Genomic DNA, 16233 nt, shown 5'->3' with positions numbered 1-16233 from the left:
ATAGCAAAGCAGCTGCCTAGTCGTGTTTTATGGAAATTTCACATTTTTCGATGATGATATGAGGTGATTGAGCATGCGTATTCTCTCAGGGGTTTGGGACTTCCCGATATTTAAATGAAAGTGTCGTGTCATTTGTTCGGCTTACCGTGCTGGCTATCTGTTACGCAATACGCACATTTACGTCACGGCTATTTTTCGGTCAGCAGCCGGACAGCCTTGATCCACTTTTCGATGTCGGTCGAGTGAATTGACAGTTACAACATGTCTGTGAATTTACATTGCTGTCAGTAATTTGGAAGCCGATATTTTACAGATTCAACATCGCGTTACGATATTTTTGTTAATGCGGGGAGAGGGATCGACTGTACGCGCTGATTGAACTGGCATCTCCGCAGAACTTCTTGGAGGACGGTTTGGTTTCATCCTAGCCATCCTGTTCTACCAGTGGCGTTTGCGTCCTCGTGGTGGCACATGCTACACAGTCTGTTACCCACCAATGAAAGCCTGTCTCGTATTGAACATAGTGACACGGATCAGTGTAGCCGCTGTCCCGCCATAGACACGCTACGACATGTTTTACCTGTTACCAAGGAGCGAACTGGCACTGGATTAGAAACAATCAGCCTTTCTAACTCAATCCGTTGATACTGCCTTTTCAGCTGATATCCTACTGCGTTTAAGCTATTCCTTTCTGAGGAGAAAGTCTAATACCATTGCATGGTTGTTAGGCCACTATGTTCATTACATTGTAGATGGAGGGGCTGAAAGAGAGCCACACGTCTTCCAGCAACATATGGCCACTGCATATTCGAGACTTTGCGCCTGCTATGGTACCGCGACCTATTCGCCAAAATGTTGAACTTTGTATTTCGCCTTGAACGGATCGGTCGAATGAAACGGCGCTTTTATTTATTCTCATTATGGCTCCTTGTCAGGCGTATTGTTACAGTTAACCGTTTTTGTGGCCCTGGTAGTCTTTCCTCACTAATAAAGGCAAATGGTGCAGGCAGCTAATGGAGATGAAACATACTTTTTTGTTTTTAAGTGACGGAAACCATGCAGGTTAAACTCCAATTTTGTTTCATTTTTTTTTAAAAAAAGGAGTAGCGTCTTTTATTAGAAATAAAAACGTCTTTTGTCCCGGGTACGAACCAAGCCACGGCTGATGGTTTGAATGAACTTTATCAGCAATATCGGATGAAAATTTTCGGAACAAGAAATCATCCTCACTCTGTCTAAGGCATTGTCAAAGAAGACGGAGGATTGGACAGAGGTTCAGGGCACTCTCTTGCCCTAGGAGTGCGAAACTGCTCCTAAAAGGCGGTAGAATCAGCAGAGATCAACGGCATGAGGATGCAGAAGGCAACGGAAATCACTGCATGAGAGACATACAACGTGTATGTATAAGACATGTGGCATATAACTGGGAAAAGTGTCATCATGATCTTTCCATTGGCAAAAGGTTACCGACTAGTCCCCCAGTCGAATTTCTGGGGGTGGTCTGTCAAAGGGGGAGGCAACTTTGAGAAAATGTCGGAAGACTAACGAGAGGATAATGTTCTAAGAGTCGGAGTATGGTATGTCGGAAGACTGAACGTGGTAGGGAAGCTAGAAAATCTGAGAAGAGAAATGATTCAGCTCAATCTAGATATAGTGAGGATCAGTGAGGCAGAATGAAAGACCCGCCAGGGTAGCTGAGAGCGCTAACGCGCTGCCTCCTGGACTCGGCTAGGCGCGCCGGCTCCAGATCGAATCCGCCCGGTAGATTAACGACGAGGGCCGATGTGCCGGCCAGCCTGGATGTGGTTTTTAGGTGGTTTTCCACATCCCCCTAGGTGAATATCGGGCTGATCCCCATGTTCCCCCTCAGTTACACCAGTCGCAGACGTTTGCAACACGTTCGCAATATTTCACGATTTACACTAGATGCAGACAGTTGGGGTACACTGATTCCATCCTGGGGGTTAGGGTGGCGGCAGGAAGGGCATCCGGCCACCGCTACAAACTAACCTTGCCAAATCCGTTGTAGACACGCCAATCCTGCGATCGATGCGGGACTAAGGTGTAAGCGAAACAAGAAGAAGTAGTAAGGTAAAATGAAAAGACGAGGATTTTCAGTCAGACGAGTATAGGGTAATACCAACAATGGCAGAAAATGGTATAACTAGAGTATGATTCGTCATAAACAGAAAGGTAGTTGAGTGGGTTACTACGAAAGTTCATTGCTACGGTTGTTCCCATCAGAATTGGCAGCAAACGAACACCCACAACCGTGCTTCAGGTACACATCTCGAAGTCACATGAAGAAAATTGATAGAAAGTATATGAGGATATTGAGCGGGTAATTCAGTACGTAAATGAGGATGAAAATCTAACGGTAATGGGGGCTGAAATGCACTTGTCAGGAGAAAGAGTAAAAGAATGGGTTATTGGAGAATATGAGCTTGGTACTGAGACAGGAGAAAGACTAATTGAGTTCTGTTACAGCGAATATTCTGATCAGAAAGAACAAGACGAGGTGATATTCTTCTAAAAGGCCAGGAGATACAGGAAGATCTCAGTTAGATTACATCTTGGTTAGGCAGAGATTCCGGTATCAGATATTGGATTGTAAGGCATACCCAGGGGCAGATACAGATTCATATTACTATTTAGTAGCGATGAGCAACAGGTTGAAGTGTAAACAAGAAGAATCAATGCGCTAAGAAGAGGAACAAGGAAGTACTAAGGAATGAAGGCATACGCTTCAAGTTTCCTAAGGCTATAGATACAGCGATAAGGAATAGTGAAATACAGACTGCAGGAAAACCAGAAGAGGAGAGAATCGAAGATTTTGAAATGTGATGCTACAGGCGAATGTTGAAAATTAGGTGGAGTGAGAAGGTAAGGAATGAGGAGGCTCTGCCTAGAATGAGGAAGGAAAGGAATATATTGAAAATACGGACAAGAAGGGGCAGGATGATGGAACGTCTTTTAAAAGGGGGAATAACTTCCATGGTACTAGAGGGAGCTGTAGAAGTTAGAAACTATAGAGATAGACATCCAGAAAATAATTGAAAACGTAGGTTTCCATTGTTACTCAAAGACGAAAAAGTTTACACAGAAAAATTCCCGAGGGCTACATCTATCGAGCTAGAAGACTGAATTCGGCACAACCAGGCACTGTAATATCGCATTTATCCATGCACATCGGCCAAGCGGCATTCAATTAAAATGGATCCTCTGTACGGGGATATTCATAATGGATGTGAATGTACTTATAGCACACACATAGTTGACGACATATGGAATTCTCGGTTTTGCCGTGGCTAGTACTCGGATAGCCTAACGGTAAGACGACCGTTCGTGACAAGTGGGAACTCTGGGCTCGAGACCCGGTCCAACATACACTCCTGGAAATTGAAATAAGAACACCGTGAATTCATTGTCCCAGGAAGGGGAAACTTTATTGACACATTCCTGGGGTCAGATACATCACATGATCACACTGACAGAACCACAGGCACATAGACACAGGTAACAGAGCATGCACAATGTCGGCACTAGTACAGTGTATATCCACCTTTCGCAGCAATGCAGGCTGCTATTCTCCCATGGAGACGATCGTAGAGATGCTGGATGTAGTCCTGTGGAACGGCTTGCCACGCCATTTCCACCTGGCGTCTCAGGTGGACCAACGTTCGTGCTGGACGTGCAGACCGCGTGAGACGACACTTCATCCAGTCCCAAACAATGGGGGACAGATCCGGAGATCTTGCTGGCCAGGGTAGTTGACTTACACCTTCTAGAGCACGTTGGGTGGCACGGGATACATGCGGACGCGCATTGTCCTGTTGGAACAGCAAGTTCCCTTTCCGGTAGAACGATGGGTTCGATGACGGTTTGGATGTACCGTGCACTATTCAGTGTCCCCTCGACAATCACCAGAGGTGTACGGCCAGTGTAGGAGATCGCTCCCCGCACCATGATGCCGGGTGTTGGCCCTGTGTGCCTCGGTCGTATGCAGTCCTGATTGTGGCGCTCAGCTAAACGGCGCCAAACACGCATACGACCATCATTGGCACCAAGGCAGAAGCGACTCACATCGCTAAAGACGACACGTCTCCATTCGTCCCTCCATTCACGCCTGTCGCGACACCACTGGAGGCGGGCTGCACGATGTTGGGGCGTGGGCGGAAGACGGCCTAACGGTGTGCAGGACCGTAGCCCAGCTTCATGGAGACGGTTGCGAATGGTCCTCGCCGATACCCCAGGAGCAACAGTGTCCCTAATTTTCTGGGAAGTGGCGGTGCGGTCCCCTACGGCACTGCGTAGGATCCTACGGTCTTGGCGTGCATCCGTGCGTCGCTGCGGTCCGGTCCCAGGTCGACGGGCACGTGCACCTTCCGCCGACCACTGGCAACAACATCGATGTACTGTGGAGACATCATGCCCCACGTGTTGAGCAATTCGGCGGTACGTCCACCCGGCCTCCAGCATGTCCACTATACGCCCTCGCTAAAAGTCCGTCAACTGCACATACGGTTCACGTCCACGCTGTCGCGACATGCTACCAGTGTTAAAGACTGCGATGGAGCTCCGTATGGCACGGCAAACTGGCTGACACTGACGGCGGCGGTGCACAAATGCTGCGCAGCTAGCTCCATTCGACGGCCAACACCGCGGTTCCTGGTGTGTCCGCTGTGCCATGCGTGTTATCATTGCTTGTACAGCCCTCTCGCAGTGTCCGGAGCAAGTATGGTGGGTCTGACACACCGGTGTCAATGTGTTCTTTTTTCCATTTCCAGGAATGTATATTTCCACTGTCGTCAGTCCATTGTACAGCTGATGGTTGTCCAAATTCGCAAGTGGGAATACATTTCATCCACTGGGTTTTGTTTGTTGGGGGGTTGTTTTGGGGGAAGAGACCAAACAGCGAGGTCATCTGTCTCATCGGATTAGGGAAGGAAGTCGGCCGTGCCATTTCAAAGGAACCATCCCGGAATTTGTCTGGAGCGATTTAGGGAAATCACGGAAAACCTAAAGCAGGATGGCCGGACGCAGGATTGAACTGTTGTCCTCCCGAATGCGAGTCCAGTGTCTAACCACTGCGCCACCTCGCTCTGTATCCACTGGTACCCATGTTGACCTTGTGTACAACGTTTTGGACAATTCTGTGGTTGCAATCTTAGTATAATATTGCAGTAGTATACTGCTCATTGATAATCTCCTGGCTTGTGTACAATGTTTACTAAGCCAATAGTTGTGCTCGAAACTGCGGAACACTTTTCGTACGTCAGACACAGTATTCGTGATAACAGCAGTGTACTTCTAATATCTGCGTCCATAGCAAGGTGCTCTTTATTAATGCGTTTGCAATCCTCGACGTTAGCGGCGTACGTATTGTGCTTCCACATATCATCTTTAGATGCTATTGCTTCTTTTTCCAATGCTATAACTCGGACTGACGCTGTTGGAAAAAAAACCACACACACATACACACACACACACACACACACACACACACACACACACACCTCTGTCATTCACAATTGGCACGCAGAATAACCCTTGCTCAAGGACAGATTAGGTGAATGCTAGAATAATGGAATATTGTTAACTAGAGTGATGGGTCGTGGAACATATGACTGGGTGTACATGCCGGCGGTTAAATGCAAATGCTTGGAAAATCACAACATGAGGTGATACCTATTGCTATCATACAAAATCTTAGGACAAGCAGTGATATCCCGTATCTGGAATTCAGATGTTACAATGTGAGACCTGGCACCCCACCTGCTGTGTTTGACTCCCTTCCTTGCAGGAAATTTCTGATATGATGACGAAAGCGAGTTCCAGCATCTTTTGTTCATTAATTGAATTTCGTAACTGCTTTCTATACTGATGATTCAGAAAGTCAAGAAAATTTTAATAAATTGAACACCACTTTATTTCTGGGATGTGCTCTTCAAAACAAAACAAAAATGGCTCTGAGCACTATGGGACTTAACTTCTGAGGTCAACAGTCCCCTAGACCTTAGAACTACTTAAACGTAACTAACCTAAGGATATCATAGACAGCCATGCCTGAGGCAGGATTCGAACGTGTGACCGTAGCGGTCGTATGTTTCCAGAGTGAAGTTCCTAGAACCGCTCGGCCACACCGGCCGGCTGCTCTTCAAAACAGACCGTATATTTCAGCAAGAGTGTGAAACTATATTGTTTTTTCTAAATCACTTATCCGTATGTAGGACATTCCATAATTGTAATAAATGCCTAACGGCAGTATACGGATGGATTACTCTGTTTATGACCTAGGTTGAATTCCCGGTACTTCAAGAGACTTTTCCCTGCTGGGAGGATTATAAACAGGTGCACTCAGCCACCTTATGCCAATTGAGAAGTTAATTTGAGTGACAAGACCTGATTGTCTCACAACCGCCTGGAGTGCAGTGTGCTGAAATGTCCCTTAAAACCGCATTCGAATGCTGAACACTGCCAGAGGATGAAATGGCGGTCGGTTTGTGCTGAACGGGCGAGTAGGACCACCAGACATAGCTTCATCTCATTTATGCTCGCTGTCGTTCTAGCCATATAATATGCTTCGTTCTTTCATATTACTTTCAAGCTCTTTACGGGATATTACTTGAAATGAAAATATGTAGCATAATTTTCTTCTCTGTTAAATCGTATTTTTACAGATTACGGCTGTGGGTATTTCGTATTACACTGACGGCGTCAGCGCCGATTTCATTGTACCCAGTCGCAATCAGCTTTTCTTTTATCTATTGCTTCAGACAAAAAGTTCTTGATATTTCTAAAGTCATGTTTATTAGTGAAAGCTCTGTGTCTGTCGACAGTTATAGACAAGCTTAAGACACGCTCTGAAAACAGCGTACATTTGTCTTGTGCAGTTGTCTTGTGCAGTTGTCTTGTGCACTGAGTTCGATCATTGAGTGAGTGTTTCAGAAGAACAAAATTACACTTTACGATCTGTTTCATCTTACCGAAAGATGTAGTTTTCGTTCCAGCAAGTTCATTTTCATAAACCAAATAACTCTTGTGAAAACGAGGGTGAATGTCGGTCCACAGAAATGTAAAAGAATCGGATTATTTATAACAGGTTCAGTTTAGAGAACGTTCTATCGAGTGATGTGTACCAACGAATCTCGTAGAAACAAATGTTCATAATGCTAGGCATAACAACTACTATCTAATAATATACATTATTCTTCTATGGAAGGTTGTTGTGAAATGCCAAACATAGATTCAGAATAACAGCAGCATTCATAAATATACAACAAGAAAGAAAAGTAACTTCCACAAGCCACATCGTGAACTTATTCTTGCAGAGAAAGGAACAAAATATACAGCTGCAAAAGTATCTGACAACCTCTCATGCTGGCACACAGCTGTTTAAAAGGTACTGAAACCGTTTCGACTTTACAATTGTTTCTATTCCCTAGTACAATTTGCATTAGATAATAACTTTGTGTGGTCGGGCTACATTTATAACATTTAATTGTAGATAAATCTAGTTTTATAGATGAGCAGCAATTAGGTCATATTTCCACAGACAAAATGTACTTTACTTTCAAACGTACGTACACAGTTCACACGATATTGAGGTATGCCAAACGTGATCCCCAGAACACTCAAAATATTAATTAAAAGTTCGAACAGAAATTTACAAATTAACATGTGATGACAGCAACCATTTCTAACATCTGTACGGGAATGACAGCATGGATTGTTTCCTAAATTGTAAAATGTAATATGAATCAAATGAAGAGTGAAGCTTTGGTGGGCAAGGAAGTGTTAGAAAGCTGTAGAGTTAAGGAAGTCACAAACAACAAAATAATATTCTCACTAGGAAAAAAAGGAAACACTTCTGGAACCAATCTCTTATAACTACGACTAAGTTCCCAGATATGCTCGTGTTCAGAGCTTGAGAGACAGCCTACATGCGTGATGAAGTTTAGATCTTGTCTGAGGAACAAGTTTCCTTTTATAAAAGGTTTCAGGCAGCTTGATCACAGGAAGTTTTCATCACAAATATTTATTAATCAATATCTTTATTTACATATATATTATGGACCTCCCTTAGTACAGGGTTTTATTGAAGCTACTGCCACCGCTAACAGTATTCATGCTGACACTGTGACATCCTTTATATTTGTATTGTGAGAAGAGAGTGGTTTTATGGCGGATAATAGTTGAGAGGATAAGTTATCCCTGGAGTTCTAGCAGGAGCTGCAACCTTCCTTGCCCTAACCAAATATTGAGGTGGCTCTAAGGTAGCAAGAAACTCCCGAGTCTGTATTGCAGCCATCTGAAGGTCCCATCCAAACTGTGTGTACAACTTATACTTCCCGAATTTCTGTAAAATTGTCTGAGAGACAAACCCTAAGAAAATTACCAGATGTTTAAATTCTAATCAAACGTCGCTGGTAATCACATTGCTGGGACCCAAAATATATCTCCATGATAACACATGTGGTCTACATATATTTTGTGTTTGTGTGTGTGTTTGTGTTTTTGTGTTGGTTTGTGTGTTGGTTTGTGTGTGGGTTTGTGTGTGGGTTTGTGTGTGGGTTTGTGTGTGGGTTTGTGGGTGGGTTTGTGGGTGGGTTTGTGTGTGGGTTTGTGTGTGTTTGTTAGTTGTTGTTGAAAGTGTTCTCTTGTTTGCATGTGTTGCAGAAGCGTGGAAGTCGAAGCTGTGGTCGTACAGGGACTGGTTCCTGAAGCAGGACAGTGTGACGTCTGACGAGACAAGGCGGCCTGGCAAGGACCCCTACGGCGAAGGACTCTTCGGCTGTGAAGGGTCTTTCAGAAAATTACAGCTGGACTGAAATGCGCTTGGGCAGGAGGGGCTTCATACACATTCTGGTTGCATACTCTTGCCGTTGAGTAGATACAATGAGACAGCGATGGCTTTGACTGGGAGTTGCATCGATATACTCTTCAGTTCCTGCATTTATCAAAATAAGGCATTCACCATTCCTACAGATAAAAAAGGAAATGCACAAGGATAGGGAATGTATTTATTTATATTTGTTATTCTGAATACCATTTGTTCTCATAGCGCATGATATATATTTAATCATGTAACTCATTTTCCAACAATTTATCGGCATCTGCTTCTGTTGGAAGAAATAACGTTTCTCAACAAACAGTTTTGTAAGAACGTAAGTGTAAACTTAGTCACCAATATTTGGTGAAAAACTTAGAAGTGGTGATGGTGTACTACCCTTCAAAAGTTTCGAGGAGGACATCTACAATATGACAGATACTGATGTAATCCCTTTGAGAGTTCAGAACTATCTACATAAGTGATACACACGCAGTACTGTGGTAGTGTAGTGAGCATGCTCGTTATTTGCATAAAACCAATTGTCGTACTACAAAATATGAAGAAAGTACAGTTTAAAAACTGTCAACGAGATAAAAATAAGCTCTTTGTACAACCCAACATCCTTCGCCTAACGTGCGTTCATTTCCTTTTAAATGAGCCTCACAGATCATAAGGAAACGAAAACTGACTTAGTAGCTGATTATTCTGCACCTGTTTGGCGACGGTTTGTACGTATTCGTCAAAAGATGAAACAAAATTGAATACTGACGTTTAGTTGGACCATGAAGGAAATTATTGGTGATAAACTTAGGACAGATACCAAATGTTTACTGACAACAGCTTCAGAAGATACCGATGCTGTATCAGATATAATAAGTCACACATGAACTCACTCGACATCAGTGTTCTCACTTTTTAGTACCCGCCACGTAATGGAATTTAGTAGAGCTGTAATAAAAACTTAAAACTACATTAACATCAACTTATAACACAAAAAGTAACTATCAGTTAATAAATATATATATATATAACTAAGTTATTTAGATTTCATTTCTTTGTACTAAAGATATGTATTAAAATTTATAACATAGCAGCCAGTGCTATAGCAAGAGTTTCGTAGTGTCAGTGTCATTTAAGTGAGTTTACTAAATGAATGAATGGCATTTAAAATGGTGACCACTGTAGTACATACGATAATTTTCTGTTTTTAATTGCAGATAGCTGATCATGGAATTATTCTGACAGTAGCAGTTTTGTTTTCTTCTTACCGTTTTGTCACAGTTTATGAACCCTTCTTTCAATACCTGTAACAATACACTGTCGAATTACTAATGTCTTTTAAATGTATTTATAATCGAAGTAGTAGTCTACACCTGCTTTTGTGTCACTACATGTTATCTCTAAAACACAGCCACACCTCATAGGTAGACAGAATACCATAATAAAATATAGAATTCCTTGGGATTATGTATCTTGAGGGGGACTCCTGGTACAAACTGCTCTAAATTAACTGAAGTTTTTATTTTCAGCCATAATGGCTATGTTTGTGCACCATGACTGTGTGGGATAATTACACTCCTGGAAATTGAAATAAGAACACCGTGAATTCATTGTCCCAGGAAGGGGAAACTTTATTGACACATTCCTACGGTCAGATACATCATATGATCACACTGACAAAACCACAGGCACATAGACACAGGCAACAGAGCATGCACAATGTCGGCACAAGTACAGTGTATATCCACCTTTCACAGCAATGCAGGCTGCTATTCTCCCATGGAGACGATCGTAGAGATGCTGGATGTAGTCCTGTGGAACGGCTTGCCATGCCATTTCCACCTGGCGCCTCAGTTGGACCAGCGTTCGTGCTGGACGTGCAGACCGCGTGAGACGACGCTTCATCCAGTCCCAAACATGCTCAATGGGGGACAGATCCGGAGATCTTGCTGGCAAGGGTAGTTGACTTACACCTTCTAGAGCACGTTGGGTGGCACCGGATACATGCGGACGCGCATTGTCCTGTTGGAACAGCAAGTTCCCTTGCCGGTCTAGGAATGGTATAACGATGGGTTCGATGACGGTTTGGATGTACCGTGCACTATTCAGTGTCCCCTCGACGATCACCAGAGATGTACGGCCAGTGTAGGAGATCGCTCCCCACACCATGATGCCGGGTGTTGGCCCTGTGTGCCTCGGTCGTATGCAGTCCTGATTGTGGCGCTCACCTGCACGGCGCCAAACACGCATACGACCATCATTGGCACCAAGGCAGAAACAACTCTCATCTCTGAAGACGACACGTCTCCATTCGTCCCTCCATTCACGCCTGTCGCGACACCACTGGAGGCGGGCTGCACGATGTTGGGGCGTGAGCGGAAGACGGCCTAACGGTGTGCGGGACCGTAGCCCAGCTTCATGGAGACGGTTGCGAATGGTCCTCGCCGATACCCCAGGAGCAACAGTGCCCCTAATTTGCTGGGAAGCGGCGGTGCGGTCCCCTACGGCACACCGTAGGATCCTACGGTCTTGGCGTGCATCCGTGCGTCGCTGCGGTCCGGTCCCAGGTAGACGGGCACGTGCACCTTCCGCCGACCACTGGCAACAACATCGATGTACTGTGGAGACCTCACGCCCCACGTGTTGAGCAATTCGGCGGTACGTCCACCCGGCCTCCCGCATGCCCACTATACGCCCTCGCTCAAAGTCCGTCAACTGCACATACGGTTCACGTCCACGCTGTCGCGGTATGCTACCAGTGTTAAAGACTGCGATGGAGCTCTGTATGCCACGGCAAACTGGCTGACACTGACGGCGGCGGTGCACTAATGCTGCGCAGCTAGTGCCATTCGACGGCCAACACCGCGGTTCGTGGTGTGTCCGCTGTGCCGTGCGTGTGATCATTGCTTGTACAGCCCTCTCGCAGTGTCTGGAGCAAGTATGGTGGGTCTGACACACCGGTGTCAATGTGTTCTTTTTTCCATTTCCAGGAGTGTATTTATTTAAAGTTTCTGCTAGCAGCAACTTTTTATTTTATGTTTAATTTAACATAATGCAACGTGTTTCGAACATGTACTGCTCATCTTCAGGCGTTTATACATACATATACACATATAGAGAAATGTTACTTAAAAATAAAGTCTTAAACTAGATTAATCTAGAACAATTTATCCATTGTTTTTTACTGTAGCTGCTGGTGTGGCATTTGAGGGGAAGGAGGGGGCCATTGTATGGTTAGAAATAGAAATCAGTGATATCTTCTGCTGGTATTCGTCCTTGTGGTTGACTATGTATATCACTGCCTGTATAGGATGCAGATAGATCTGCATCAGTTGTGTGTTACGAAAACAGTGTGCAACGCTTTTATATGACAGTTGATCACTTAAAATTTCATCATCTGATAAACTGGCAGATAAAAGCCTTTCGCACTGTTTTTGTAACACAAAGCTGATGCAAATAGATCTGCATCCTATACAGCCAGTGATATACACAGTCAACCACAAGGAAGAAAATCAGCAGAAGACATCACTGATTTCGATTTCTAACCATACACTGCTCCCCTTCTTCCCCCAAAATGCCACATTAGCAGCTACAGTAAATAACAATGGACAAAGAGTTCTCGATTAATCTAGTTTAAGACTGTTTATTTTTAAGTAACATTTCTCTATACGTACAAACGTACGTATAAACGCCTGAGGATCAACAGAACATTTTCGAAACGCGTTGCATTATATTAGATTAAGCATAAAGATAGTTGTAGCAGAAACTTGAAATAAATAATTAACTGAAGTTTCCTAGAGATTCAAGCTGCATTAATATAACGTGTATCCTGATGCGACTATGACTATGCCTTCTTCACCAAATTCTCCACAATAAAGGTGTAGGCTCTAACGTAGTAAGTATAAAAATAAATAAAAGCGTGACTAAATTTAACAGTAGGATCTTGGTATCACTCTCATACGCATGTCCATACAATGATTTCTACACCCAAAAATTACTATTAAAAATATCCAGTTCACTTCTTGTACACATTCCTCCAACTTCTACCTTACACCGTACAATGTGGCGGTCATTACTCTGGTGGCTTAGTGAATTAAAAACCAGGCTAAATAACATATATGTTCGAATTTCCAGCCCCAATGTTTCGATGTCCATGTCAGACTGAAAGTTCAGAGGATGGAGGAATCAAGTCCAAATCACCTCCAAAAGGACCATATGTAGTAAAGAAGGTAATGTTCACATCAACTTTCAGGTTGAGAAAAGCTTTAATATTTGCGATATCGCACCTACCATCAAAATCTGTTGTACAAGAAATTCTAAACATGTATTCAAGAGCTCCACAATCACTAATGGCTCAATCTGAGGCAAAATTATGCGTGAACTGAATAATAACCAATAGAAATTAATTGTTGATGACTTGGTTAGCATGGGACTGAATGAAAGAAGTGATGGGAAAATGTTTCCATTGTTTCCTAATGGAATGTATAAGCATTTTCAACTTTCGCAAAAGATTTGGCGATAGTTAACCAAAACAGTGCAGGAAGCTGTACCTGATAATTCAATCAGTTTAGTCGGGGTACATAATTCTGACTGGAAAGAAATCCTCAAGGCTCAGTCTTCAGCCCACTATATGTAAACGATCTCCCATCTAATGAACAAGGACAATTAGTTATTTCTGCAGATGACGCTAGTAATGAAATCAATCCAAGCATACGTACAGGAACAGGAGAAATCGTGAACAATGTTCTTAAAAGTATAATTGACTGGTTTTCTGCAAATGCTCTAACTCTAAATTTTAAAATGACACAATGTACCAAGTTCTGCACATCTAGGGAGACTACACTGATAAGAGTAAACCATGGTGAGGAAATAATAAATAGAAGGGGTGAGAATTTTAACTGGAGGAAGCACATTTTGAAACTTCTAAAAATTTTAGTTAAACCTCATTTGCATTTAGCATCATTGCTAATTCTGGGGAGAGATCAGTCAGTAAGTTGATATGTTTTGCATATTTTCAATCAATGTCATATGTAATATTGTTCTGGGGTAACTCTTCTTTAAGAAAGAAAGTCCTTATTTCTTAAAAACATGCTGTAAGTATGTGTGTGCTGCTCACCAATTTATCGTTTCACAGACATATGTTAAAGAGTTAGGCATTCTTACTATTCCCTCATGGAGTTTGTTGTAAATAGTCCAGTACACTTCAAAACGAACAATGTTGTACAAAATCACAATACCAAAAGGAAAAATTGCATTAATTACACTCTGTTAAGGCTATTTTTAGCAAAAATGGGGTGCACAATACTACAACAATTTTTCGATAACTTACCTGGTGATATAAAATTCTGAAAAACACTAAAAGATAATTTGAAACGAAACTGAAAAAGTTTTGTCCTGTGACCTGTCTGTCGTAGAAAAATTTCTGTTACTGCAATGTGTAAGGGTTATAGGCATGACTTAATCACACCTGTATGTAAAAAGAAAATAATATGGAAAAACACATATTCAGCATGTAACTGCATTAAAAAACGAATTTGCAGTGTAAATGCAGAATGGCTCATTCATATCATTACGATCTATTGTCCAAAATGATCCATAGAAGATGAAACTAATTAGCACCTAAACTCTGCTTACAGCGGCCTCCAAGGTCAACTGACAAGTCCAAAACTAGCTCCCCATACTAAATACGAGATTTTCGTCTATTTATATGTTCTCCCCCTCCTCAATAACAATAATAATAATGATAATAATAATAATAATTGTTATTGTTATTGTATTTGTGTTGTTGTTATAGGTTTGTCATTGTTTCACAATACAGAACACATTTAACGTCACTGAATACATAAAAGATGCCCTCAAACCACCTCCAATGAGATTTGCTGAGCATGTTTAGTCTGCCTTTATACCTCCACATCAATAGGAATAAATGATAGCGTAACAAAAATGATTGTTTGAGAATGGCATGAAAGCATTCATCAGTTCAAATACATTATATTCTACCGTTTTAGTAAATTAAAACCGCTGTCACAAAAAAACTACATGAAAAGAAACAATGAACAATATACACACAGGATAAAATAAGTTGTCAAGTTGACCAAGGTAAGCAAGCGGAAGTACTTACAAAAGTGCCATAGCCTACATTAGATAGACATGCAATTCAACTTTCCATTGGATGAACTGAAAACCATCAGACATGAAATGTTTACAGAATAACATATAACAGGCGATGATTTCGATTCAAGCACAAAATTGTCTTCACTTCGATTAAACAGAATTATCATTACGGTGGTAACACGAGGACTGACCGTTGATACAAATACATCAAAGAACCTACACATTATGAAAAATCTAGAGATCTTACAATGCAAACATCATATTTCCATAATCGATTTGTGTTATATACAAATATCTATGAGGGATGTCCTTAACGTGATGTCCATCTATTTGTAAACAGATGTGAATGAATTTATACAATTTGTTTGCGATTTCTGAGAGAGTAAACAGTCCAGTTTATTTTTGCGGATTGTTTCCAGCCACGCTGAGACATTCTGTCGTAGCATTGAACTTGCTTTGTACTTCCGCAATCGTAGAATTCTGCCGCCTGACCCCATCATCATCATCATCATTTAAGACTGATTATGCCTTTCAGCATTCAGTCTGGAGTATAGCCCCCTTATAAAATTCCTCCATGATCCCCTATTCAGTGCTAAGATTGGTGCCTCTTCTGATGTTAAACCTATTACTTCAAAATCATTCTTAACCGAATCCAGGTACCTTCTCCTTGGTCTGCCCCGACTCCTCCTACCCTCTACTGCTGAACCCATGAGTCTCTTGGGCAACCTTGCTTCTTCCATGCGTGTAACATGACCCCACCATCTAAGCCTGTTCATCCTGACTGCTACATCCATAGAGTTCATTCCCAGTTTTTCTTTGATTTCCTCATTGTGGACACCCTCCTGCCATTGTTCCCATCTGCTAGTACCTGCAATCATCCTAGCTACTTTAATATCCGTAACCTCAACCTTGTTGATACGGTAACCTGAATCCACCCAGATTTCGCTCCCATACAACAAAGTTGGTCGAAAGATTGAACGGTGCACAGATTACTTAGTCTTGGTACTGACTTCCTTCTTGCAGAAGAGAGTAGATCGTAGCTGAGCGCTCACTGCATTAGCTTTGCTACACCTCGCTTCCAGTTCTTTCACTATGTTGCCATCCTGTGAGAATATGCATCCTAAGTACTTGAAACTGTCCACCTGTTCTAACTTTGTTCCTCCTATTTGGCACTCAATCCGTTTATATTTCTTTCCCACTGACATTACTTTCGTTTTGGAGATGCTAGTCTTCATACCATAGTCCTTACATTTCTGATCTAGCTCTGAAATATTACTTTGCAAACT

At 42.5% G+C, this 16233-nt stretch overlaps 1 protein-coding gene across 2 annotated transcripts in view; it reads left to right on the top strand.

Annotated features, from left to right (window-relative positions):
- The window catches only part of LOC126267152 (alpha-tocopherol transfer protein-like), a 112220-nt gene extending 102051 nt beyond the window's left edge, over positions 1–10169 (top strand). For both annotated transcript variants that reach the window (XM_049972090.1, XM_049972089.1), the window contains exon 7: positions 8680–10169. In XM_049972090.1, the coding sequence (XP_049828047.1) occupies positions 8680–8831 (152 nt within the window). In that variant the 3' untranslated portion in view covers positions 8832–10169. The remainder of the gene's footprint in view (positions 1–8679) is intronic.
- Positions 10170–16233: the final 6064 nt, after the last annotated feature.

This window comes from Schistocerca gregaria, chromosome 4, assembly GCF_023897955.1.
Source record: "Schistocerca gregaria isolate iqSchGreg1 chromosome 4, iqSchGreg1.2, whole genome shotgun sequence".
Classification (NCBI taxonomy): domain Eukaryota; kingdom Metazoa; phylum Arthropoda; class Insecta; order Orthoptera; family Acrididae; genus Schistocerca; species Schistocerca gregaria.
The sequence above is the reverse complement of the archived record's forward strand: the minus strand, read 5'-3'. Positions and strand labels throughout refer to the sequence as shown.